This window comes from Melanotaenia boesemani, chromosome 24 (genome assembly GCF_017639745.1).
Source record: "Melanotaenia boesemani isolate fMelBoe1 chromosome 24, fMelBoe1.pri, whole genome shotgun sequence".
Classification (NCBI taxonomy): domain Eukaryota; kingdom Metazoa; phylum Chordata; class Actinopteri; order Atheriniformes; family Melanotaeniidae; genus Melanotaenia; species Melanotaenia boesemani.
Genome location: NC_055705.1, coordinates 13,467,465 through 13,494,428, shown reverse-complemented (window position 1 = coordinate 13,494,428; position 26,964 = coordinate 13,467,465). Strand labels below are relative to the sequence as shown.

General features: G+C 37.9%; 4 protein-coding genes, 1 long non-coding RNA gene and 1 other non-coding gene across 9 annotated transcripts in view; 3 read left to right on the top strand and 3 right to left on the bottom strand.

Moving 5' to 3' along the window:
- Positions 1-15,738, bottom strand: part of LOC121635831 — a 22,475-nt gene extending 6,737 nt beyond the window's left edge. Inside the window, exon 1 of the long non-coding RNA XR_006009546.1 lies at positions 15,542-15,738. This is a non-coding gene — a long non-coding RNA (uncharacterized LOC121635831). The remainder of the gene's footprint in view (positions 1-15,541) is intronic.
- LOC121635829 (coiled-coil domain-containing protein 122-like) lies at positions 1,207-3,885 on the bottom strand. Its single transcript, XM_041979185.1, has 6 exons — positions 3,689-3,885; positions 2,757-2,872; positions 2,223-2,615; positions 1,945-2,061; positions 1,711-1,784; positions 1,207-1,514 (listed from the first exon to the last, which is right to left on the bottom strand). Exons 1-6 carry the CDS (start codon positions 3,714-3,716, stop codon positions 1,418-1,420), a joined length of 825 nt encoding a protein of 274 aa, XP_041835119.1. The 5' UTR covers positions 3,717-3,885; the 3' UTR covers positions 1,207-1,417.
- Positions 4,088-7,219, top strand: mtrf1 (mitochondrial translational release factor 1). 2 transcript variants are annotated; one of them, XM_041979181.1, is made up of 9 exons: positions 4,088-4,674; positions 4,902-4,999; positions 5,658-5,739; positions 5,841-5,948; positions 6,128-6,225; positions 6,383-6,500; positions 6,570-6,706; positions 6,778-6,876; positions 6,956-7,219. In XM_041979181.1, the coding sequence occupies exons 1-9, from the start codon at positions 4,287-4,289 to the stop codon at positions 7,094-7,096; spliced, it is 1,269 nt and encodes a 422-aa protein (XP_041835115.1). In that variant the 5' UTR covers positions 4,088-4,286; the 3' UTR covers positions 7,097-7,219. The 2 variants fall into 2 exon arrangements, with proteins under 2 accessions (XP_041835115.1, XP_041835114.1); XM_041979180.1 differs by having other exon boundaries at positions 4,097-4,674; positions 6,128-6,300.
- Positions 7,957-11,810, bottom strand: wbp4 (WW domain binding protein 4). Its single transcript, XM_041979182.1, has 10 exons — positions 11,707-11,810; positions 11,459-11,531; positions 11,313-11,375; positions 9,617-9,743; positions 9,333-9,524; positions 9,154-9,224; positions 8,979-9,054; positions 8,671-8,873; positions 8,343-8,575; positions 7,957-8,255 (listed from the first exon to the last, which is right to left on the bottom strand). Coding segments are annotated over exons 1-10 (1,242 nt in total). The 5' UTR covers positions 11,709-11,810; the 3' UTR covers positions 7,957-8,053.
- Positions 12,377-12,448, top strand: trnae-uuc. The gene has a single exon. It is a non-coding gene; the product is annotated as a tRNA-Glu (tRNA).
- gk (glycerol kinase) lies at positions 13,635-26,964 on the top strand. Of its 3 annotated transcripts, XM_041979177.1 has the most exons (21): positions 13,636-13,822; positions 17,029-17,102; positions 17,185-17,291; positions 17,964-18,041; positions 18,220-18,299; positions 18,389-18,526; positions 18,638-18,747; positions 21,013-21,079; positions 21,375-21,392; positions 22,385-22,420; positions 22,511-22,578; positions 22,664-22,706; positions 22,786-22,866; positions 23,021-23,099; positions 23,262-23,358; positions 23,442-23,526; positions 23,688-23,808; positions 24,242-24,385; positions 24,475-24,561; positions 25,381-25,467; positions 25,809-26,964. In XM_041979177.1, the coding sequence occupies exons 1-21, from the start codon at positions 13,730-13,732 to the stop codon at positions 25,817-25,819; spliced, it is 1,704 nt and encodes a 567-aa protein (XP_041835111.1). In that variant the 5' UTR covers positions 13,636-13,729; the 3' UTR covers positions 25,820-26,964. The 3 variants fall into 3 exon arrangements, with proteins under 3 accessions (XP_041835113.1, XP_041835111.1, XP_041835112.1); XM_041979179.1 differs by lacking the exon at positions 25,381-25,467 and having other exon boundaries at positions 13,635-13,822; XM_041979178.1 differs by lacking the exon at positions 21,375-21,392.

Sequence of the window (26,964 nt, the reverse complement as noted above, 5' to 3'; positions counted from 1 at the left end):
TAAAACTTGCATTACCATTCATTTCTTCAAACAACTCTCCGTTTGCCATACTGGGACATTTTATTATCAGTATTATGAGAAGTAATTTCTGGTATGGGTGTGCAGAGATGTGCTTGCATTGCACAAACTGAATGCACAAAGGAGGGACTGAGCTGTAAATTCAATGCAGTATGCATCTGTTTATACCAGCTTGTCCTTTGTAAGAGGATGTTTTGGACAGTTTGGGGAGAAGAGGCCCAAAGCAGAGCAGCGTGAACAGGACAGATCTAGTCGCTGTCAGGCCAAACATTTAAATGAGGTCAGTCAGACCGAGCTGCATAGCTTTACTGTAGACATACATTCCCATAGCGCAGTTTAAAGGAAATGGTCCCTTAAACTGCAATTTATGGCTGAATCCTATCTTTAGATGTTAGCTTTTTAACGTCCAAATAGTAAAACCAGATCTCCACATTGCAGTTAAAAGATACATAAGCAAAGTTAAATTGTTCTTTTACTTGTTTTGTGGCTGACCGTAAAGATGGCCATTATCGGAAGACACAATATACTGAAAACGATGGATAACTTGTATATAAAGATTGGAAAAATACATTCTCACTCTTAATTTTGTGTGATTTTTAAAAATAAATATCTTAAAAAGACACTGTGATTGAAATATTGCCTTTTTTTTTAAAGCTGAACAGCTGATTTACTGCTGCACAGCTGGCAAGAAGCCATTTCATCTAGGGGAACACTGACATCAAGGGCACACCCTTTCAATCACAAGTTATAACTTTTCTCAGAGTCTGATGGAAATCACTCTGATGTGCACTAATTTCTTGAAAAGGCAGTTTCATTGTTTAATTAGTTTGGAGTTATGGCTGAAGTAGCACAGTACAGTCACTCCCTCGTTAGCCAACAGTGGGACTGTCATCTCGCGACTGTCAAGCCAACCAATGAAGCAGAAGCTGGAACAGTGCGTACCAAAACAGCCGCCATCGCATCGACGGTCACAGTGGACACTTGGCTTTTGTTTTGCATGGGACACTGTTGTGGATGAACTGGTTCACTGTCATCCCCTGACCCGAAATCTCATCCAACATGCTCATGTCATCCCTGATTCACAGAGAAAGTGAAAGCGCTCTGGCAATGTTGAGCATTTTTCATCAGCATCTGCTTTTCTATAAATAGATTAACTCTTTTAAGATTTCTTTTGAAGAAAATTGTACTTTAATACATTCATATTTGGTGTGAACCCAGTATATATTACAGCTGAAGTAATGAACAGCCAAAAGCATATATTAAACAGACAATGCTGCCCCCTGTTTTTTAACTGTAGTAACAACAACAAACCTTTCCTGAACTATCAAAATTGTGAAGGCCTACTTTTATCCTCGTAACAGAACAGGTGATCTAGAGTCAACAAGCCTGACACCACAGTTTAATGATCACTGACCGTTGAGTCTTGTGATGACTCTCGCCGCCTCTTGAGCTCAGCTAGCTGCCTCTGCAGGTGATAGACATCATCCGACGTCTCCCTGTAAAGCAGACACAGCTCAAATACATTTAATGTGTTTTGAAGCAGCTTTATTAGTTATTAAATAACAACAAATGTGAAGATTGTGCCCCTTATCTTCTTCCATGTCTTCCTAGTTTTATGTCTTTTACAGCAGCTTCTGTGTGATATAAATATAGATACTACAAGCTCTAGTGATGCTTTTGCGTTAGCTTTACCTGTGGACGGCCTGAGCTCTGCTGACTTGGCAACGGAGGCGCTTGATGATGGCTTCATGGCGCCTGTTCTGAATCTGAATCAGAGGGAGGAGGCAAAATGGTGGTCTCTTATATGCTCCCAGTCAGGGTAAAACACATGATTTCACAATTTATATGAAAGATTTATTTAGCAGTTTTATCTATATAGTTGTGACAGTATAATGAAACATTTAAAAACAGCTTATTTTGCCACACCTCTATGTCTTTCTTTAACTGGGTGTGAGTCTCACACTCATTCCTCAGCTGCTCTCTCCTCTCAGCTATGGTTGTCTTCCTTTCAGAGATGTCTTTCTTTAAAGCATCAATTTCTCTCTGTAAGTAAAGAAATTTATAAAAGTAAAATTATCATGCAAACTGTAGATTTATGAGAAAACAGCCTAAGAAAACAACATGTCAGATTTGGATTTTATGCTGCAGACAAAAGAACAGAAACCAAGATAGTTCAAGGTTATTTGTTGCATTTTTTTTCTCACCTTCGCCATCCTTGTCGTGTTTCCATTTGGATTCTCCTCCCTCAGCTGATCTCTCTTCTGAGTCAGCATCTGGACCATCACCTTCTTCCTCTCCAGCTCTTTATGAGCCTCCGTCTGGCTCATAGCATGCAACACAGCTGCTCTGTGATCCTCCATCTTCCTTCGATAAGTGACAAACCTTCCCACCACCAGGCGAGTGTTCTCCTCCTCCTCACAAATAAGAACCTGCAGTTCTGTGATTTCCTTGCTAATAGATAAACAGTGATCATGGAGGACTTTAGTTTGTCTCTCCAGATGCTCCACCTCACATTCAAGCATCAGAACTTCCCTCTCTTTAGATCTTAGCTCCTGCTTGGAAGTCTCACCTTCCTTCTCAACATCTACAAGAGCTTCCTGAAAACGACAATATTAGTATTGAATGACAGGTGATCGCCTTATTATATATGCCAGATTAATGTAGTCACAATAAAAATACATTGAATACATTACAAATATTAATAATGACCAGTTCTACAGCTTCCTAAATATGTAAACCTGCAGGATGCTGAATGTTCTCTGTTTCTCTTTCAGGGCCTTCATCTGGGCGTAGCCATGTTGACTGACATCCTCCACTGCTTTGGTTAACGAAAGCCCATTACTTTCCTGATATTCTGACAAATACATGAGAAAAAAGGAAACAAAATCAAAGATGCTTATAATGAGAATCCTTACTATCAGTTTATTATCACTATAAGTTTCTTGTTTGTAAATGTAGTGATTATTACAGTCATTTGTTGCTTTGTACAGAACAATGCATCATGACATTTAAAACTCTTTATTAGTGAGTGTGGAGGGTTGTTTGACTCTCTGTGTTGGTCTTATGATGGATATCCTGTCCTGGGTGTACCCTGCCACTTGGCTAGCACCCTCCATCCCTTGTGTACTACATTGGAATAAGCGAAAAGAATGGATCGATACAGTATAATAAATGTAGGAATGGATTTGTAGTAGTAATCCTGCCTGTGCATTACGGTTTCAAGTTTTATAGTCTAATTATTGTAATTATATTAACTCTAATGACAACCATTTGTTAAAAAAATTGACTCTTATTATTGTGAAAATCAAACAGTGATTCTTTCTTGGTGAGGGTGTTAAAATAGTAGTTAGCTCTTTATATCTTTTGTTAACCATAAACTTTAGCTTGTAAAGTAACAACCAACTAAAGCTGTCACGTTAAGTAATAAGCTTGTAAAAATTAGAGAGAAAGTTTAAGCCTACTCAACTCAACCATGTCCCCCAAATTTTGTATAGTTTATAATGCTAGTAAGCATGTACAAGCTAATTAGCTAATAATTCGTCAAGACAACTAGCTAACAAGTTTATGCTAACGAGTTTATGTTTTCGACACAAATTCCGGCACTTTATTTTCATTTTCGCTTAATTTTTTCTTTCAACATTTAACTATTAGTTGGCTGATAACCTCTCACCGTATCTGTGGTCAGTAAAGGTAGACATAATTTTTTTAGCAACAGTAGCTGGTATAAAACTCTCGGTTTTACGCTAATGCTAATGCAGAACCTAGAAGCCAGCTAATTGAATAACTGGTAATAATGCAAGAGCTCATTTGAACACAAAAACAAAACACATTTTAATAACAAAACGCAAAACACAGAAAAAAAAATCTGAGAACATTACACAAAACCAAACAAACAAACATATACTATTTCGTAAGAAAGCACAATTAAACAAACAAAAAAAAAAAAAAAAAAAAAACTTTTTGGTGTTGTTATGTTTTGCAACTTTGTACCACCACATGAGACTATAAAAGATTAATGACGTATAAATGAATGAATTAATGAATGTGTACGAACGTAAGTAAGTAATTAAATAACATGAGTATTCTACAGTTTTAGGGCGTCAACTGAGTAAGACTACAATTCCCAGCGTTCCTTTAGTCTCCAACTCGAAACTACATCCGGTACATCTGTTAGCTTACAGCGGAAATGGTCCGTTTGTTGTCATTTTGCTCTTGAACAACACGTGAGAGTTTTATTTAACTTCACTCTGCACAGTAACTTAAGTCAAATGCTCGTTCGTCGCTGGTTTAGATTGTGTAACCATGTAGTTTCACAGAGTAGAGGAGAAAGAGGGGGATGGACTACACTGATGGGACACAGCAGACTGAAATATGCTAAGGTGACACAGGTGCAGCACTGGGGTAAAATAGTCCCCAAACGCTTCGTTCACGGTGATCTAGGGGATTTGTACAAGAACGACTCCGTTAAGAGATATCTTCATCAGCTCATAGAGGAATTCAGGGACATCAGTAATAAGTTACACCGTGGGTACCTCAATGAGCTAGATAGGAAAGCACTGATGAAGAAACACACAGAGCTGCTGCCTCTGGCAAATGTGTTCAGAAGTATTGAACAAGCCAAGAAAGACCTTGAAGAAATCCTTTCAATTATACACAGTGAGTGAGATTTATAGTTTTTTTTTTAAATAAATAAACATAACAAATATGAAGTTAGTATAAACACCACAAAGAGATCTGTGTTTATTCACCAGTGCAAACAATGTCCCTTTTTAATTAGACATAACATTGATCTTCTGTTTGCAGCTGTAAATAATCACATTTTGCTGTATTAACATGTAATTATCTAAGAATGCAAACGCTCTGCTTCCCGCTCCTGTTTGCAGATTCAGCTAACACCAAAGACGAGGATGAGCATCTGATCCAGCTGCTGAAAGATGAAGAGGCAGAAATATCAAACAAAATTTTGGCCTTAAGAAAAGATGTAAGTCATGTTCTGGTAACTTTGAAAGCATCACATACGTCTCATGGAAACAGGCAATATGGATATTTTAAGATTTAAAGAAAGCTTTAGATAATGTAGATTATTGATGTTAACTTGACAAAGGTACAGAATTATAGAGGAATGGCATACATCTGGGCAAGCAGTTATTTAAAAGACAGGAAACAATATGTGCAATTACAAGATCCAAAATCTAATATACAGAATGTTACCTGTTGGGTCTCCCAGGGATCAGTATGGGGCCCATTTCTGTTTATTTCATATTGTAATAATATATGTTAATTAAAAAAATCAGAAAACCATATTATCTGCACATAATACAAATTAATTGCAGCAGTTTGTTGTTATAAACTAACATTGAATGAAAGCAAAACAAAATTAATAATTCATGGCAATTGTTAATCTAAGAAAATTTCTGAATTAATATTAAAATAGAAAGACTTAAACATTTTAGAGTAGTATTAAGACAATAAACTGCAAATTGTGTATAAGTGATATAAAGTTAAAGGTTTCTAAATCAATTACATTTACAGAGCCAAAAACCTCCTTCCATTTTTTTCTTCCTTTTTATGCATTTTCTTTTATTGTGTTTAAAAAACATAAACTAATAAACTAATATTGAGGCTCTTTTTCTCTCCAGCTGATAAAAGCTCTTATCCCCAGTGACCCTCTTGACTCAAGTGATGTTGTGTTAGAAGTTGTATCAGGACGAACAACAGGAGGTACGAAGGAAAGTATTTATTTTCTCACCACTTGCTTTGAATTGGATACTCACTTTGCAGATTCCCAGTTCTTTTTCTAAAAATCAAATGTCTGGTTTCAGGTGACATCTGTCAGCAATTCACCAGAGAAATGTTTGACATGTACCAGGGTTTTGCCTACTACAAGAACTGGGACTTCGAAGTTTTGAACTACATGCCTGCAGACTATGGTAATTCATGCCATCCTCTAAAAAATAAAACAGAATGCAAAATTTTACTAATTTTAAAACTCTAATTTCAGCTGAATACAGTGCAGGTATAACACTTATGTACATATATAGTAGTTTTATATGATAGATAGTTTTATTAAGTTTTCCATTCGGAAACAACAGCATGGACTGTGTTTCAGGAGGATTGCACCATGCAGCGGTGAGGATAGCCGGAGAGAACGTGTATAAACATCTGAAGCATGAAGGAGGGACGCACCGGGTGCAAAGGATCCCTGAGGTGGGCCTCTCCTCCAGAATGCAGCGTATTCACACAGGAACTATGACAGTCGTGATCCTGCCGCAGCCAGTAGAGGTGCACACTGCTCCCGTCTTTTCAGTTTATTATTAGCCTGCATTCTTCAGGATTAAACATCTTTTTTTTGTTCTGTTTGTAGTTTGATGTCCACATTGACCCAAAGGATCTTCGAATTGACACGTTCAGATCGCGAGGTGCCGGAGGCCAAAGTGTCAACACGACAGACAGCGCTGTGCGAATAGTTCATCTTCCGACTGGTAAAAAAAATAATAGATTTAAACGTCTGGCTTTGATGCCGTCTTTTTATCATTATCTTATTCCAACAGGTATAACGGCTGAATGCCAGCAGACTCGCTCTCAGCTGCAGAACAGAGACACCGCCATGCGTGTGCTGAGGGCGAGACTCTACCAAAGCATGATGGGTAAAGAGACCGAGCTGAGGCACATGGCACGAAAGCAGCAGGTGAGAGAAGCAGTAAAATATCTGATTAATACTCAAGCCTTCTTAGTTTCTAACCCTGGACTCAATCCCAGGTGGGCACACGCGCTCAGTCAGAAAGGATTCGTACCTACAACTTCAGCCAGGATCGTGTCACAGATCACCGCACTGGATATGTCACCAGAGACATTAAGGTTAGATTTAAAGCCTTAATTTACAACCAGCAAGCGTTTCATAATGGGCATGCTGCACCTTTAAACTGTCTGTGTTCAGGAGTTTATGAGAGGAGGGGAGGCCCTCAACGAGCTGATTTCTGACGTAGCTGAACACGCTGAACGGGAAGCTGTGATGGAGGTGGTGGAGACCAGCAACAGCAGTCTGACGCGACCTGAGACGGGACAGTTTGCAGACTGACTCTCAAGCTGCATATCACATGTTCAGCATTAATGGTGCAATTCATGCTTGTGCAATAGTCACACTCCAAAAAGTGCAACTTTGACTCAGAATTAAGAGGTTTTTGTAATAAAACTTAACTTACAGATTGTGTCTTTTTTTTGTTCTCTAAATAACAATGCAAATTTTAAAACTAAGACTACCAGCTCTGCACAATGATTTGTTAGTTGAGTTTGGACCTTTTACCACAAAATAATTAACCAAAAAGAGTAAAGCTTAATTTTTTTCACTAAGTGTAGAAAGTCTTCACTGCTGTTTATTGTTTATTGAACCACTTTCATGGTTCTTTGCCAACCAGGGTGTGGCGAAGCCATCTATCAGCTTTATACACACACTTTTAACCAAGAGCATGTCACACCCTGCATGTGTGTGCCAACTGGCCCAAAACCCACAGTATTATTTCTATAGCTCATAAATTTATTTATTTTTTACCACCAAAACATTTAGTCAGTGCCAGGGCAGTCATTCATTGAGATCATGTCTAGGAGTGATTATTAACAGATGATGCAGGGCTGTTTGTGTAATTTTCTATGACTTAAGTAAAAATATAAAGATCTGGAAATACAAAAAACAATCATTTGAATTGATCTGTGTGGTTAGATCTGGTCATACCAGACCCAGGAAGAAAAACCTTCACATAAATGAAACTATCATAGTATGTTGAGACACTATGTTATGGCAGAAATCAGTACAAAAAAAGAGCATTGACTATCAGATGACATCTATGCGCTTAAAAAAACAAAAAAAGTAGTTTCTCAGACACTTTGACTATAAAATGTTAGAACACCAAATAATATGTGAGACAAATACAAGTCTTTCAATAAATTTAAAATGGCTCTTGGAAAAGTTCCTGGAGAAAATTATTTCTGTTAAAGTCTAAATCTGCTGAATTCTAGCTTGGATGTTTTTGTGCTCGTGTCAGTCATCGTTGTCTCTCTGTCGAAGGCTTCTGGATTTGCCGTTCTGTGTCTTGTTTTTCCTGAAAGAAGCAGGTCCACTTTCATCTCCGATGGAGGTGATGACCCGTTCCCTGAACTTTGGTTTTGGCTCTGGAGGGAGGTCGGCTTGAGCGCTGGTGGTGCCTTCCTCAACCTGGGGCAACTGTAAGTCCACCTTTGTACTGGAAAGTAGAAAAAAAGAGCAACTAGTACCTTTCAGCTGTAACTGTCAACACATTGATGTGTTAAATCATAGACGAGGCATTTACTATGGATCTACTTCTTCCTTTATCTGCTCCCAGACTCCATATGGATTGGCAGCTTTTGGTCTTTTGGCCTGTCTCCCCCCTGATGTGGGCTTTTCCTCTGTTTTCTCAGGTTCAGTTGCTGTGTTTTGGGCTTCCTCCTCTTTTTTTGTCTCTTTCTCTTCCTCCTTAGAAACATCATCACACACTTTTTCTTCTTCTAGTTTTTCTGCAGGCTCAGCCTCGGCTTTTCTTTTCTAAAAACAAAACCATCATCAACAGATTTGTCAAATTTAAAACAGCTGCAGTTAACATTGATATCAATGTCTCCTCATTTAGAGACTGCTCTCACTCTGAAGCTGATCTTTGGGACTTTGGGCTGCTGACTAGCGTCTTCAGGAGCTTGTGCCTCCTCAGATGCCTCCTTGGAGCTCTCCTCTCCTCCTGAGAGTGGCTCCGGCTCAGGAGCTGAAGGCTCGTCCTGGCTCTCTCCTTCTTTGTTGGATTCAGGTGCTTCATTAGAAGGAAAGTCTGCTGGTTTCTCCCAGCTGGACTCTGAGAGGTGAGGAAGAATAAACATGATTACTGGCTGTTATCTGTATAAGCAACAGGATTAACAACCTAGAATTAATTAAGAGGTAATCACAAAAACACATCCACCTCCTGTTTCTGTGTTGTAGTAATATGTAAAACCATCAGGACTGACAGCTTCCATCCAAACAGAGCCTGAGGAACTCTAAACAGAAGTACAACAATAACAAATATAAATAAAAGCAAAATACGTGGTATTAATGTAATGAATCATAAAATGCTTAGAAAGTAAAGACTGATTAACCTCAGGCTGTTCAGACTGTGCAGAGGCTGAACTTTCTCCCTGGAAACCAGCTGGTTTGTCCCACTGAGACTCTGTTAGAATACAAACATAGCACAACTGAGATTAAATGAGTCAGACTGACCATTTACATGACGTTATCAAATAGATGTCTGCGGCAGAGGCAAGAGGAGTTTCCTCACCTCCAGTTATTGTGTTGTAAAAGTACGTGTTTCCATCATCTGTCAGGCCTTCCACCCAAACCTGTGTCTGTTCTGGTTTTCCTCTGGATTTCTTCTTTGCTTTCTCTCTTTTCTTTTCTTGTTTCTTGGGCTGAGGTCTTACTTGAGGTTGTGGATGTGGTTTTGCTGGAGCTGGAGTTGGAGAACTTAATCCTAACACAAAAACACTTCATGTTATTGTGAAACAGCAGAGGTTTCCTCCTGAACAGGTAAAAGGATTATTTTCCATGTCATTAAAATATCACCTTGTGATTCCCTTTCCATCCTCTTCAGATCTTCCTCATAGGCTTTCAGTGCCGCCTCCTCCATTGCTGCAAACTGTTTGGACATCCGCTCCTCCTGCTTCGCCTTGTCAATGCTCTTCTTTTTAATCTGCATCGAGAAAGATAGGGTGAGATGAGTGGCATCGGTAAGTGGCCAATTAGAAGAGAGCTTTGCAATCACTGTGTTAATGTCTGGAGCTTATCTCTCCTGCCAGTCCTGAAAATGATGCCAAAACAGGGACCTTTTTAGTTGTTAGTACTGAAGCCTGAGTCTTTCATATGCAACTTAATATTCTGTATTTAATCGTCTTCTGGATGGGTTGTTTACAAGAAACGAGAAAAACCTTGTTGTCTATATTTCTGTCTATGTGGTTATTAATATATCCAGATTTCTGATCATGTGTGCAGCATGTTAAGATTCCTGGATAAAACATTTAACTGCTGTATGATCCCAGTTATCGAGAGTGGAAGGCAAAATAAATTTACAGGTATGTGCATATGTAAACACACTCTTTATGTTGATGGTGTTTGCTTACACAGTAGGTTTTGTTCTTTTTTGCTCTGAGGCTGACTTTTGTTTACACAGACCCTGACTTACAACTGCGTGATAATATTTTTATGCTCAAACTGTAAGGTCTACCTTCAAAATCATAACTCAATTCACTTTTATTCCTCACAACCAAATATTAGGCATGTCTGTCCACTGCATGTTAAAAATCACATTTTAAAGAGTTCCAATGGTAAAACACTATTTTCTTATCAGTGGTTAAACACAATCTACTATATGTGACTCCATAAAATAACAACATGGTTAAATGTATCTGGAAGTAATTTATTAAATTTATTGTATGAATAAGTTAGCCAAAAAATGGGGATTGAATTTTCAACTGGCATTTTCATGAGCAGATCAGTCATTCATACTCCAAAAAAGGTTCATATACTCTCTCTCTGTTTTTTTTATATCCATTATTATTTCCCTTTTCCACTAGATGTGGCAGTTTTAAGCCAAACAAACTAAATGCATCCAAACAACAACTGGTCGTAAAGGGAAGGAGCGAATTACTTAAATAATGGTGCTTCAGTCCCAGCATGCATCTCTGTGTGATGTACGCAGACATTATCTGATGTAAGGATGTTATAGCTGAAATGCTGTAGATTGTTTATAACACTCTGTGATATTGTAATAATGTTTTTGAGAAATGCATTAGGCTTTTATAACATGAGGGTTGAGTTCAGAAGAAGGTGAATATATGCAAGATATGTGTAAATCCTGATAGAAAATCATAACACCCACCACCTTCTGGCTCCTCTAAATAAAAGCAACTTTCATTTAAGCTCATATTTGACTTTAACAGCTCTTCTGTGAACTTGATTCAGTTCAGATGTCAAAAAGTTTTATTTGTTTACTCTAGAAAACTCTTAGACTAAATCATGTCACTCACTTTAGTCTTGTGCAAAGTGAATAAATAATTCCTACCCACTTGAATGATGTTGTTCACAGTGCTGATTTTGAATTTATTAAAAGACAGTTCTACAGAGTAAACGGGTTAGTTCTCAGAATTGCATCATTCACAGTGGATTCACCTCAAGTGTAAGCAAAACGTTTGCAAACTATCTTTGGGGGTGTACTATATACTGTTTTAAAATAAAAATAAAAAAGTAAAATAATTATCCATACCTCTGAAATTTTGGCAGCCACATTTTCTTTGTGATTCTTGCCTCTTTCGTGGAATTCTACGCTCTGTAGAACAATTTACGAGATTGCTTTAAATATGGGTGAATACGGTCCCCAGTAGCATAAGCCGTATACTCTGTTCTACTTACAGGCTTGTTATCTGCAATCCAGCACTTACAATACTGGCAGAATTTTCTCGGTTGCGACTTCCAGTAGTCAGCCCTTAAAAAATGCACAAAAATAATATTAAAGATCAAACCACGAATGAGTCGCCTGCCTTTAGCATACACAGCTAACGTAGCTAACTGGTGAAATTAAGGCGCACAGCTTAATTTAGCCAGTTAGCCTGTGTCTTGCAGCATACAAATAAAACCCCACGTTTGTTTTAATTACTTACATTGTAATGTTAATGGACTAAACACGACAAAACCATTAAAACAAGCAACATAAAAAGAAAACCGCTTCCCACATTTTAAGAATGACAACACTGGCCATTTGTGATTACGTCATCTACGGTCGCCAAACTGAAGATCGCTCTGGCAGGTGCAGAAATATTTTAAATGTTGTGGTAAAAACACATTTTGTTTTCCAAGTTTGTAATAAGGTCAGCCAATGGATTTTGATAATAGTTTATTAATAATGAAATTATTATATAGTTTTAATGTGTTTGTGCTCCCTGGAGGAGAACAGAGAACTATATCTTAGCTTGGAGGCAGGCAGAAAAATCCTCATAGGTTCTGCCCATGTATATGCCACTTGACATAACCCACAGCTACACCCTCTTAAAAATGACATTTTGAATTTTAAAAGTGAATGAAGGTCTTTAAAGTTATTAAATTCAACTTAGTGTTGAGCTGTTTTAAGGTTACAATAATTAGATCAGTAGTCAAGAATTTAAGACGAGGAATCCACCTGACATGCAACGGATTAAATGGATGAGGGCCTCCTATCGATGCGTTTGTGCGGTCCCTTTGTGTTGCGTCTGTATACAACTTACAACACAATGAACCTTTGCTACTTGAAGAAATACGTCATGTATAGATCACAGGGCCACGCTGTTCGCATGGTCCCATATGGTCTAGCGGTTAGGATTCCTGGTTTTCACCCAGGCGGCCCGGGTTCGACTCCCGGTATGGGAACAAAGACTTTTTTTTTATTGTTATTATTTTGGGTCCTGTGTTCCTCTTACAGGGTTAATTGATATTTACTACATGAATTAAAATGTATAGAATAAATCTATTTTATAACTCTCATACAACCACTACAGAAGTGACCAATTGATTTAAAAATCCTACTGTTAGTTTACAAGGCACTGAATAGTTTAGGACCAAATTACATTCAGGATCTTCTGGTTGATTATGACCAACCAGATCCCTCACATCATCAGGTTAAAACTACTTTCTGTTCCCAGAGTCAGAACTAAACATGCAGAGGCAGCGTTCAGCTTTTATGCTTCTCACTTGTGGAACATATTCCCAGAAAACTGTAGGTCTACTGAAACCATCAGCGGTTTGAAATCAGGGTTAAACACTTTTCTGTTTGCTGCCAAACAATTGTTAAATTCTTTGCAATTTTCATTTAACTTATTAAATGTGCTTAATGCACTTGTTGCGTCCTGCACCCCACTGTATTGCTTTTAATGTTTCATGTAAAGCACTTTGAATTGTCTTGTACATGAAATGTGGTATACAAATAAACTTACCTTGCCTTGCTTAAACGTCTCCCTAAGTCTTTTCAGACATGTTAACTGGATATATTTGTGTTAAGGGACCTTCTCTTGGGTAAACGTCAGATGTCCAAGGGTCAGTAAATGCAGCATGTAATACACTTCTATATGTTGTTCTAAATAATCATTACCATGTTCTAGATCATAATTCATACATCATCTCACCAACCGTCTCCATGGTGAGAATATCTGTCATAAAACCACCAAATATGATGCCTGAAATTAAACAGCCAATATTGATGAAGAAACTACGATAAAACTGATGGTTTGTCTATATAAAGATTCATTCCTTTCTATAGATTTGGGGTTCTGTATGTTTAAATGTATATCTTTTTATCGGTGGATGTATATGTATAATTTCATGATAGTGTTAAAGATTGTTTTTTGTTGTTTGTTTTGGTATGTATTATGTTTCGTACAATAATTTTGATATGTCTGGATTGAAGAAATAAAGTGATATTAAATTAAATTAAACATTACAAAAATTTAACTGAGTGGGTGCTGCAGGGTGAAATGTATTTTCCCCATTGTTTGCAAAGCCTTGCAAACGGTTTCGTCATCATTATGCTACGTAACGTTACGTCTGAAAGCCGCGACCGACCGTTCGTCTGCCTTTGGTCGCTCCTGATCAGCGTTGCCGGTGGAGATAATCGGTTTCCTGTCCAGCTCCACGCCGAAGCTCCCGTGGTCGCCCATGAACGGCACCATGGCCGCGTCCTCACACCGGATAACACTTGGGCCACTGGTTGCTGCTATCGATCAGGGCACGAGCTCTACTCGGTTTTTGGTAAGACAAACCGCAAAGGGACTGGAGATACCACCCCACCCCGCCCCACACACACGGACTGGGCCAACAGTGTTATATTTAATATCTGGCTCATGTTACTGTCAGCTGTGTCCTTGAGTGAACAGCAGAGCTTCTGTCTTTATCATTAAGCTGGTAGTTTTTTTTAGCATAGTGGTGGTTTATACACGCAGTTTAGTGTAGTTAAAATGTAGTTGCTGTGTTGCTTTGGGCTGTAAAGCATCTCCCAACATATATTCTCTTTTAGTTCCTTAAGGTAGCAGTAGCCCAAGGTCTCAGCTGTCCTACAATAGAAACAAATGTTTTAACTCCTGTAATACTAGGGCTTCTTTTAAATCCGATCAATAAAATTTGAATTGTGTCTAAATATTTGTATTTAACAGATATCTATTAGTTACATTTTCTGCACAAAAATTACTGTTTTCTATAAAAATAAAAATCTATATCCCAAAATTCTACTTTTAAAACAAGGTTTCCTAATATTTTGAGTGCAGGAATAATTTGCTTAATGTTTTCATTGAGGAGTTTCTTCTCATCTATGGCTTGATTTCCTTTGGGATCATTTTTTCCATTGAACAGATTACTTCTGGATTATTTCAGACAGGGCGTTATCTGATTTGGGAAGCGATTAAAAGATATAACCATAATCCCCTCAGTGAAATGTTAAACCTGTTGTGTCAGGAAAATGTAACAAGAATATCAAACATTGTTTTTACCCATGTTTAGACTTCTGTGCTGGAAATACTTAAAGTAGGAGTTTTAATTTTATTTTTACTATATGATAAATGAAAATTCAAATAATGTATAAGAAAAATCAAAATTTTGGGGAATTTCCATGATGATGTTTACAGTAAATGAACTTAACCTGTCATTTACTTGTAGACTGCTTATAATTTCGTAATAGGGAGAATTGATATTACTAAAATATTTTTAAGGACAGTGACAAAATTTCAAAAGCATTCACATCTCAAGGCCGAATATTTGTGTGTTTCTTTGCCTCCTTTGAATGCCTTTTGAAATCAGGATGTTTGGACTTGATACGCTAGTTGAATAAGGCTGTGTGGACACTTGATCGGTTTGGTTAAATTAAAATGAACCAAATGCTCTGTTAGTGCGGATTATTTAAAGAAGTGTTAACGCTGTGAGGTTAATCTACTCTTATTAGACTTGAGACACAACCAGGTGCCAACATGCTGTCATCTGTGCAGATGACTTAAATTCAGGGAGGGAATAAATCCTGACATACAGCATGATTTTAGTAGTTTGCAAGATCTAAAACTACTTTGTTCCCTGCTGTAGCTTTTTATAATAAGTACATAGGATTTATTTTAGCTGTGTGCTTAGGGTCATTGTCTTGTTGGAAGGTGAACCTTCAGCCCAGTCTGAGGTCCTGAGCACTTTGGAAGAGATTTTCTTCCAGGATATCTCTGTACATGGCCGCATTCATCTTTTCAATTGCAACCAGTCATCCTTTCCCTGCAGCAAAAAAAAAAAAACAAAAACAAAAACCACCCCCATAGCATGATGCTGCCACCACCATGTTTCACTGTTGGGATTGTACTGGGCAGGTGATGAGCAGTGCCTGGTTTTCTCCACACATACCGCTTAGAAATAACACCAAAAAGTTCAATCTTGGTCTCATCAGACCAGAGAATCTTATTTCTCATAGTCTGGGAGTCCTTCATGCATTTTTTGGCAAACTATGCGGGCTTTCATATGTCTTGCACTGAGGAGAGGTTTCCGTCGAGCCACTCTGCCATAAAGCCCCGACTGGTGGAGGGCTGTAGTGATAGTTGACTTTGTGGAACTTTCTTCCATCTCCCTTCTGCATCTCTGGAGCTCAGCCACAGTGATCTTTGGGTTCTTCTGACCAAGGCTCTTCTCTCACGAGTGCTCAGTTTGGCTGGATTGCCAGGTCAAGGAAGAGGTCTGGTGGTCCCAAACTTCTTCCATTTAAGGATTATGGAGGCCACTGTTATCTTAGGAACCTTGAGTGCTGCAGGAATTCTTTTGTAACCTTGGCCAGATATGTGCCTTGCCACAATTCTGTCTCTGTGCTCGTTGGGCAGTTTCTTTGACTTCATGATTCTCATTTGCTCTGACATGCACTGTGAGCTGTAAGGTCTTATATAGACAGGTACAGGTGTGCCTTTCCTAATCACATCCAATCAGTTTAATTAAGCACAGCTGGACTCCAATGAAGGAGTAGAACCATCTCAAGGAAGATCAGAAGAAATGTGAGTTAAATATCACAGCAACGAGTCTGATTACTTATGACCATGTGATATTTCAGTTTTTCTTTTTTAATAAATTTGCAAAAAATTCTACATTTCTGTTTTTTTCTGTCAAGATGGGGTGCTGACTGTACATTAATGGGAAATAAAATGAACTTCTTTGATTTTAGCAAATGGCTGCAATAAAACAAAGATTGAAAAATTTAAAGGGGTAAGAATACTTTCCGTACCCACTGTAGTTGTGTCAGGAAAGTCAGGAGCTTATCTATGAGCCTTTAACTCTTTAAAGCCCCAGTTCTGAACTTTGACGCCCCCTAGTGAAGGCTAATATGTCATTCGTCCTGCGTCCTGTCTCTTTTCTGAGCTCTTTCCATTCCTTAAAACTCAGTCCAGTGTTGTCTCTTGTCTTATCTCTCTTTTTTCCCTCTAAGGACCAAAAACTTGTGAATTGCAAATGTTTTGGTTTCTTAGCTTCGGGATGCTGCTGAATAATTGTGGAAAGTTGTGTATTGCTACTTTAATGTAAGAAAAGTGTTCAATGACTGTAATGACCTTTATTAGATATATGGAAATAAGCCTGTCTGAGCCTGTTTAATACTGTTTGGCTATATAATGCCAAATATATATATTTAGCCATTGCTTTTGAGTTTTGAACATTTATGCTAATCATTATATTATTAACTTTATTGCATAATCCTTGATTATTTGGATTATAGTCACAAAAGAAAATAAAAACGTTAAGAAATTGTCAGAATTTTTAGATAGAAATGTGTTTTTTTTCTTGTTAGTTTTGCAACATAGTTTTATATCCTTTTTTTCCCATTTTGTAGTTCTGATGTTTCAGCTCAGTGACACATGACATGCAGAAGTAATTTTAACCGTGGGCTTCCTCTGATTACTCTCCTCTACAGTGTTTCTGATTATTAAAGATGTGTCTCCTTTGTTGTTTTGAAGGTGTTTAATTCCAAAACAGCAGAGCTGCTCAGCCATCATCAGGTGGAAATCAAACAGAGCTTCCCTAAAGAAGGGTGAGGCAAAATAAACGGTAGTGTTCCGTTTATTTGTTACCTTCTCTGATTCATGTTTTTCTTTCTTTGTCCTGCTGCTCAGATGGGTTGAAGAGGATCCAAAAGAAATTCTGCAGTCGGTGTACGAGTGCATGGAGCGGACGTGTGAAAAACTCACACAGCTCAACATAGACATCTCAAACATTAAAGGTATTGAGAACAGGGGCTTTCTCTTTTGCTCACTCATGATACTGTAAGCAGTTCTGGATCAACTTTCCCATCTGTTAACCTCAAATGTTGGTATATACCAGCCTTACGGGTAATTGAATCCAGGACAGAAGCACCTGTTCCCTGTTTATTTATTGCAGCCATGCATCTGGTCCTCAAAATCAGCTGTTACTTGCTCATATCTTTACAGGTTTTTCAGAAATTATGTTTACTGATCACTATTTAGAAATAAAGCCATTTACTGTGTAGCTTCTAGAGTCCTTTCATCCAATCATAGACATGTTTATGAGTCGTCTTCTGCAGGCTGGACAGCCATCATGCAAATATTGTTTATCTAAATATTTTAATTTCACCTTAAGAAGAGCTTGCTGTAAAAAAAAAGGTTAAGTTTAGTCACTGAGTTCATTAGAAATGCTGACTGCCGTATGCAGCCACTTTCTATGTTTTATAAATCAATGGTAGCTCACATTGCCAGTGCTTCAGGTAATATTATAGCCTTCCTCCAGTCTTTGTGTTGACTTTGTTTTCCGTTAAATCTAGGGTTTAGATGATTTGCATTCTATTTTTTTAACGATTTATGTGTTCACACTGTTTTAGAAAAAGGGTTGTATTTCAAAGAGATGCCAACCATTTCTGTTGCTTCTATTTGTTCAGCAATTGGAGTGACCAACCAAAGGGAGACCACACTTGTTTGGGACAAAGAAACAGGAGAGCCCCTCTACAATGCAATCGGTACAGTCGTGAATACATACTCTATTTTTAATTATTTGCCTGTATTTAAATATCATTTACATTTATTAGCATTAGTACAGCCCAGCTTTCGGTTTAGAGTTACATCTACAGATGTAGTTGCTACTGCAGATAAGATGTTGTGGTCTGACTTTAGGATAACTGCTGTGGTTTTATTCAGTGTGGCTGGACCTGCGCACTCAGTCAACGGTTGAGCGTCTTATTAATAAAACTCCAGGAAGGAATAAGAACCATCTGAAAGTGAGTCTTTCATAAATTTTTTTTCTGTAAGTTTATTCATTTAAGGGCTGTATTTTAAACTTAAGTTTCCCTTTTTTTTCTTTCTGAAGCATAAGACAGGGCTCCCAATCAGCACTTACTTCAGCGCGGTGAAACTCCGCTGGTTGATGGACAATGTGGACGAGGTCCACGAAGCTGTCGTGTCTCACCGGGCCATGTTTGGGACTGTGGACTCCTGGCTCATCTGGGTAATCAGATTTCCTGCCTCAGTGGTTTATTAGATGCCATTGACATGCTGTAGGTCCAGATTTTTAGAAAGAGTGACTAGATTCTCTGTGTTTCTGATGATTCTCTAACAGTGTTTGACAGGGGGAAAGTCAGGTGGGGTCCATTGCACAGATGTGACCAATGCCAGCAGAACCATGCTGTTTAACATTCACACCATGGACTGGGACCCAGAACTTTGCAAGTATGGCTGTTTTTAAATCTGTTTGAGATTACTTTACAAAAAACTAATCATGTAAAACTTAAAGAGAACTGGGTTGTGTTTTGTGTGGTACAGAAGCTAGCAGTACTACTTCCTTCAAATAAGCCCAGGCTGTCCTGATTGGTCAACTCCAGTGGGCTGATCAAGAACCACACACTACTCTGATAGCTCTGTAGAAATGCAAAGCTTTAACAAAAACCCTTCATTAGATGCAAAGTTACTGTATGCCTTCTCATCGAGGATGAGTCATCAACATTGTAAAGTAAATTTCCAGAAAAATAAATGTTTTGCTTTATTAAAATTAAATAGAAAATATATATTTTAATTATCTTTAGATATTTAGTCATATTTGCAAGGTCACAGAATACTTTCAGAATATCTTTTTATTATAACAAATGAAAGAAAAATAAAAATTCCAAGTTTGAATTAATAGAAGATTTATTTAGTGGGAGGCAGGGAGTTACAGCACTGCACCTGTTGGTGGATGACCAAGAATATAAACTGTAAATCTACGTCAGATAAACATGGGCTGGCTCATTAAGATTTCTACCTGTTCCCTGAACTCAGACACTACTTTTTTGTTTATCCAGTCATACGACTCTAAACATTATAGAAAGGTAATTAGAAAATTCTAGAGGTACATTATTGGTTTAAAAGGGCTACACAATAAATTATATAAAGGTAAAATGGTTAAACAATTTGCAAACTCCTGCAGAACTGACAATTAGAATAAATACTAGTAAATATTACTAGCATAGCCTCAGATATGTGGAAAGATGTTTTTTTGGGAGGAAAAACTGTGTTAGTTTTTTCATAACTCCAAACAATCCAGACAGGCTGGTGCAGAACAGCTTTTGGTGATGTTTTCATTGAGTCTTAAACTACTTTAAAGGCAAAATAAGTAGCATTGACACATAGTGTTTCAAATCAGAACTGCAGGTAAAAGAGAAAAAACACGGAGAGCGTCCCTCCCCCCTCCCCCTCGGAGAGTTTCACGTAAATTGCCGGTTTGTAAGAGGAAGGTTCTTTATATACAGTTTATACAGTAAACATCATGATGACGAGCGATGATGATTCACACACACAGTAAGTTGCTATGCTTTGCAATGCTAGCGCTAATTTCACATGCTAATTTATGTTAGCATAAAACAGATTGTAAACAAAGGCTACATTAATCAACAAATGCCACGCAGCAGCAGTTTTCCCTTAGTCTCACTTAATAAATTAATTTTATTGTAATTTCATAAGTTTATAAGGACAAACACACTATTCACTTGGCCCAAACATCATTACATTTGTTTACAACAACAAATGCACTCCACTAATACATCCATACAGTCACAGAAATTAATTTAATGTGTGCCGAGAAATAAATTGGACTAAAATCATTGTAAATCAAGATAAATTTTTCGGTTAATTTAAGCAAAATTCTGGTGCTTTCCTGTCAGAACTTTCCCAACTCATACTTCTCCACCTTGCAAAAGATTCTCCAATATTGATCCTCGTTTTATTCCGTTTTTGGTCGTTTGCTTTTTTAGCAGGATGCCGAGGCTTTTTAGGTTTTTCTGAACCTATTTCTGACCCGCTTCTTTTACTAGCTTCCATACCTGCACGCTGCTGCTCTTTTGCCGACATAAAATACCAAACGCTGGCTGTTGTTAGGCAACCATGGGGAGTCGCATATGATTGGATAAGGAACCAGGAAGTAGGAAAGCGCAACACATTGCACCCAAGTTATTCTGGCACGGAGCTCTTATTTTGAAGGAGAAAAACTTGACAAAGACATTGTTGATGTAGGAGACAGATTGTTTATAGGGAAGCTTCCCTTTATCCCTCGCAACAAATGAGAACATTTTAAATTATTTTTACAGAAAAAATCCTAATTATTCAGCCTTTAATGTCTTCTGGTGCTCACCCATACCACCATATTGAATCTACTTGAACCTTTTACCTGGGAAAATTTGACCTAAACCAAATGGGAGAAATATTTATTAAAAATCTTTACCGTGGCAAGTAAGAAGGTGAAACAAGACTCCAGCTTTGCCAAAAACTTCCATACTGAATGAATGGAACAGCTGACCTTGAATCTGAGATTATAAAGGGAGGACTTGAATATTACAAGGTTAAAAAAGGAGTTTAAAAACTCTTTATCACTTAAGCTGCCTAAGTAGATGAATATTTAGCATAATATGTGAACTTTATTAACAAACTATTCCTTTTTTTTCCCCTTTTTTTATTCTCCTTCAGATATTTTGGCATTCCCATGGAGATCTTGCCCAGAGTGAGGAGTTCATCAGAAATATATGGTCTCATGGTAAGTTTGAATAAACTTGTCTTATCTCTATATAATTCTACCAAAATAAGTGTTTAGGTGAAGTTTTTATCCTAATAATTTTATTGCTGTGTCTAGTGTGACTCTAGTGTTTTGTTCAAAGAGTGGAATGTCTCACACAGCAGGCCATTAAAAACATAAGAGAGGTTTGTTTTGTTTGTATTTAATCTTGTGGTTAGCGTGCTTTCAGGCTGTTAAATTGCATGAAAGTTGACTGAGAAATCCTTTTAGGCATTTTTTTTTGTGTGTGCCGTTGTCTCTCTTCTCTCACTGGTAGAAAATATGTTCTAGCCGGGTAAGTGACACTCGCCGTCACTATTTACCTAATCATGCTAAAGTAACCCATCCCCCAGCACACCATACTGCAGTGCATTTCCAAGCTTCAGATGAAGGCTAATTCAGTAGCAGGTTCATGTATAAACAGGTCAGATTTGGACCATTTTTACTGTTTATCTATTCAGCTAAAAATAGAACCAGAAATGCTTTTTCTAGGATAAAATATGATGCTGTATTTTGCTGTATTTTTTACATTAGAAAGAAAACTTTGTTCTACTGCCCCCAAATGGCCACCAGGGGCATAACATCTACATAGTAGATTTTTTTTTATTTATTTATTTTTTATTATTATTTTTTTTAATTCCCAGTGATTTAAACATTTACATTATGGGCTGTATTGGAAATGTACTGGGTGGTGCCTGATCCACATTGCTTCTGTGGTGGCATGCTGCCCAGCTGCTTGTCATTGGTGCCTCCCAGTCAGAACATCTTCCTCTGCAACACAACTCCTAAATCTCTTCACTCTTTGGGCACCGTTTGCTATACTTGCTGTATGTTTTGTCTCTAAATATCTAACTAAAGTTGCACATGGGAGTGAAGACATTTGTTTTATGTAGTTTTTTTTTTTACTGGTTTAAATCCCTTTTGTTTTCCCTTACTGTGTTGTCATTGTCACATTATGCTTTATGTAAAAATCTACAGGTAGAAGTCAAACTTTTCTTTTGTTATTTGGCTTCAAGTCAAATAATGTTGACATGGTGATGTGGTTGCTCATAGTGACTTTTTCTGCACTGATTTCCATTAAATTACTGCTATTTGGATATTTTTGCAGCAGATATCTAGAATTATACTTAGATGTATAAGGGTTCGTCTGCCCTGACATTTCTAACCTTTACTCTATTTATGACTTTTGTCAGAGTAAACATATTTTCAAACTAGAAGCATATCAGATTAGAGAAGGAACACAAGAAATACGTCAACACTCTGTTAACATGTTCTGACTTTTTCCAGAAATCCGGGGCTCTATCAGGAATTCCCATCTCAGGTGTAAGTCTCCCTTTTCCTTTGCTTCTGTGCTCCTATCTAGACTTGCATGTTCATGAGGGTTAATCTGCTTTTCATCTCATGTTAAAACAGTGCCTTGGAGATCAATCAGCAGCTCTAGTTGGACAGATGTGTTTTCAGGACGGGCAGGCTAAGAACACGTAGGTTGCTTTGTGTTTTGTTGAATTTTTTTGTCTAAATATTTATCCGCTTTGTTTAAGCTAACGTTTGACTCCTGTGTTTCAGTTATGGGACGGGCTGCTTTCTCCTGAGGAACACTGGAGCCAAGGTGCATTACTGCAGACGTGTGTTTTAAAGCAGAAAATAATACAACAACCTCAGTTCATGTTGTTTCTGTCAATTTGCAGCCTGTAATGTCTGATCACGGTCTGCTGACCACCGTTGCCTACAAACTTGGTCGGGACAAACCTGCCTGTTATGCACTGGAGGTACGGCGTATTAAATATAATGAGATCATGCAAACATGTTGGCATCATGTAAGCAGTTTCTCCTCTGCGACTTTAAACATGTAGCTGCACTGACAGCCGATACATGATGTGCAGATGTGTCTGTTAACAGCTTTTATTCCTGCTACCTGCACAGGGCTCTGTGGCCATTGCTGGAGCTGTGGTTCGCTGGCTGCAGGACAATCTTGGGATCATCGGGTCATCAGAAGAGCTAGGTATGCCTTGCAAACGCATCAAAATGAGCATCTTCCTCTGGAATGTGGCAACATTTTATCTCTAGAATATTGGGTGCAACAACTGCTCAGAAGGCCATAGTTGGTGTCACAATAAATTAGCTTGACAGTTGTCTGATCTTTCCTGCTTTTTCCCGCCTGCAGAGAAGTTGGCTGCATCAGTCGGAACCTCCTACGGTTGTTATTTTGTTCCTGCATTTTCGGGTCTTTACGCGCCCTACTGGGAGCCCAGTGCCAGAGGGTATGGCCAACAGCTCCTCTGAAGTGTAGTAAACATCCTTAAATGATTGAATCACCCAGTCTTAAAGTTTCTGTGTGTCACAGGATCATTTGCGGGTTAACTCAGTTTACAAATAAGAGTCACCTGGCATTTGCTGCACTGGAAGCTGTGTGTTTCCAGACACGAGAGGTGAGAACTTAGAAGTAGCTGATAAATGTTTTTTTTTTTTCACTTTAAAATGCAAACAATCATGTAGCCAGGAAAAACATTAGCCTTATTACTGTTTTTACATAATAATTCTTCATTATAAGGAAGTTTTTATGTAATAACTCTTGTTTGTCCGGATTTAGATACTGGATGCTATGAACCAGGACAGTGGCATCCCTCTAACTCAGCTTCAGGTGGACGGAGGAATGACATCCAACAGGTTGCTGATGCAGCTGCAGGCTGATATTCTTTGTATCCCTGTTGGTAAGAGTGATATTTCTGCTTTCAAAACTTTGGTGCCCATTTATATGATCTGAAACAAAAGTGAGACTGGCAGCAGTCATCTGGAAACGGTTTGCAAACTCTGAGAGTGGCCAAACTGGTATTGCAACTGTCTGCTCGCTCTCTTGCCTTGTACGTTCTTATCTGATGTTAAGCAATCAAATTCTATCTTTACTGGCCTTTCTTGCATTCAGGAGCTTTTAAGTGTAGCCTGATATTCTGTCATTTTATTTAGATTTTTTGTTAGCATATTAGAAGTTCTCTGTTAGCACTGTAAAGAATGTTTATGGTTCAGTTCTTGAGACATTACCTGTCTCTAAAATGGCTGTTTTTGGCACCAGTAGCATAGATTTATACTTCCAAAGCAATAAGATTGTGTCATAATTGACAGTAAAGACTGTCTTGTTATATTTAGTGAAACCATCCATGCCTGAGACCACAGCTCTTGGTGCAGCGATGGCGGCGGGTGCAGCAGAGGGGGTGAGCGTGTGGAGCCTGAACCCCGAGGACCTGAGTGAAGTCACGTCAGAGAAGTTTGAGCCTCAGATCAACCCCGAAGGTGCGAAGAGTTGCCGCAGCCAAAAGGCTGGACGGTGATGTTCTCTGTTTTCTTTTAAGCTAAAAAGGGGTTTTCTTTGTTTTGTACAGAGAGCGAGTTTCGCTACGCGCGGTGGAAGAAGGCGGTTGAGAAATCGATGAACTGGGAGACCACGCAGCCTGTAATTAATGGAAACGGTATGCAGGAAACTGTAAACCTGATTGGTAGCTGATCATGTTACCTGATATTAAAGGACAAGTTCACACATTTAATTCCTGGTTGGTAGTTTAGAATGTTAAAGTTCCTGACTGGTTGCCTAATATTATCCTCAAACACTTTTTAATACAAATCTGACCTCATGTTGTCTAGACCATGAAGCAAACCCCATATCATAACACTTACACCACTGTGCTTCAGAGGAGGGGTGAGGTTTTTTCATCTGCACCATTTCCTGTGTTTTCTTTTGCTTTTTTACTGTAGTTTGTCTTTAATACAAGAAAAGGCTTTTAATCTCGTATGCTTCTCATTCACTTTAATCTTTGATTGGACACATGCACTTTGACACAGTCATCTGCAGGTCATGTGATTACATATTTGAAGCTCTTGTTGACTTTGTACCAAAGATCTTTGGCTGAATTGGCTTCTAGTTGTCAAAAACATTTTTTTTGGTTTATTATATTTAAAATGGATTTGCAACAGATTCCAATTTTGATTGGCATGCACACCTAAAGGCTTCATGGAGCTTTGTAGATCTCGGCATGCTGACATTAAACAGCTGAGTAGAAAAGAGAAGGACTCTCAGTTTAAATGGCAAAAGCTTTTACCCAGTAATAACTTTACTGTTGTGTTTTGGGATAAATACATAGAGGAGTTTCTTTATTCTGTAAACTTTAATTAATAAGTAAAGTTTCAAAAGAGACAAATATTTGGATAAATTATGGTTTTCTTTGAGTGGATCACTTGCACTACAGTGACTTGATTTTCATGTCTGTGTGAATCTTTATGATGATCAACAGGTGAAACCAGTATCTTCAGCAGTGTCCCTCTGGGCTTTTACATCATGGGCAGCATGTTGATGTTAATCGGTGCGAAATATATAACCGGTTAGTGTCTTCTTCAGCTCATGTAACCACTGTGTGAAGGACAGGGTTGCCAATACATACTTGTGCTTAATTTTTGTCATTTTATCTGCTTTATGGAAAGAAAATGATCCCAAAAATGCAGATATAAAAATTCTTTACCAGGAAAAACTCCCATTTCAAGATGAAATTAGCTCACTTTTTTTTCTAAGCTATCATTTAAACCAGTACCGTTCCCTATCATACTGATACGGTTTGTTTCATATCTTTAAACTGGTCTTAGAATAAGTTAGGAACTGAGTAATTTCAGTGTTGTAACTTGATTAATTTTTAACTCTGCTTTGTTGTCGTTCTGTCCCCTTCAGGTCAAAACTAGTCCCGGACTCCTGGAGGTTGTAAAGTAACGAGGAAAGTGGGAACAAATGCTGGACCACCGCTGGAACTCTCATTGCACTCGAACCGGAAACCATTCCAGAAGAATGAAGAACAGGAATGAGAACAGGATGAACTAACAGGACTAGCTTCGCTTTGTATCCTAACTTTATTTGTCTGTGACATAAAAATAACAAACAAAAACACACTGGCATGCCAGAAGCGAGTTTAAGCCACACATGCAGTGTTTCCTATTTTTTTTTTTTTTCATTTTTTAATGAAAATTAATTTTGAGCTTATTTATGTAGAAACAAATGTGTGTTCAGATGTTGTTGAAGCATACGGTGTAATTTACATCTCTTGTCACATCACTGATGTTTTGCTGTTAAAGACCCTATTTGAGCCACAAAAACTTCTCATAGAGCACTTTATACTTTTTTTTTTTTTTTTTTTCTCTGTGTCACTGTTTGCTAACAAAACTAAAACTGTACATATTTAAATTCCTGGGACTATGTCACTAAAACAGTCTGTTCTGATATGAAAACAAGGGAAGGAACTCATTTGATAAAACTGGCTTCTTGTAGTAAAAGTAAAGCTCTGTGTACTTGTATTTTTATATTTAAAAACAAAAAGTATTGTGCGTTTTACAAACATGAAAAAAGGGCAATTATCACGAGATTCTTTCATTAACTATGCACAAAAAAAAACAGATTTTAAGCCTGTCTTGATGTAAATTCAAAATGTATGGGTTAAATGTTTTCATTATGTAGTAAAAGTATATATTGATCAGATCCTGTTATATTGTTCCTGCACCTTTGCAAGCGAATAAGATCCAAGCATTCTTCATACAGCAGTAAAATTATTTACAAAAAAGCAGATCAGTTGCACTTAAATTAAAAAGAGCTTCATGAAATTTTAAGAACTTAGGCTGGAAATGTTTAACTTGAAGTTGAAGGTACACAAATGTCAGTATTATACTACTGCCAGTGATGCATCGTGTTTGTCTTCTGTGTGGCTCCAAAACAAAAATTTGTTCTGTTTGGATTTCAGTGAGGCGTGAAGTCGGAACATGGTTTGCTGATGAAATGATTTTGCATTTGTTTTGTAAAGTCATGCAATTATTTATTAAAGTCCTCTACAGCAGTGAAA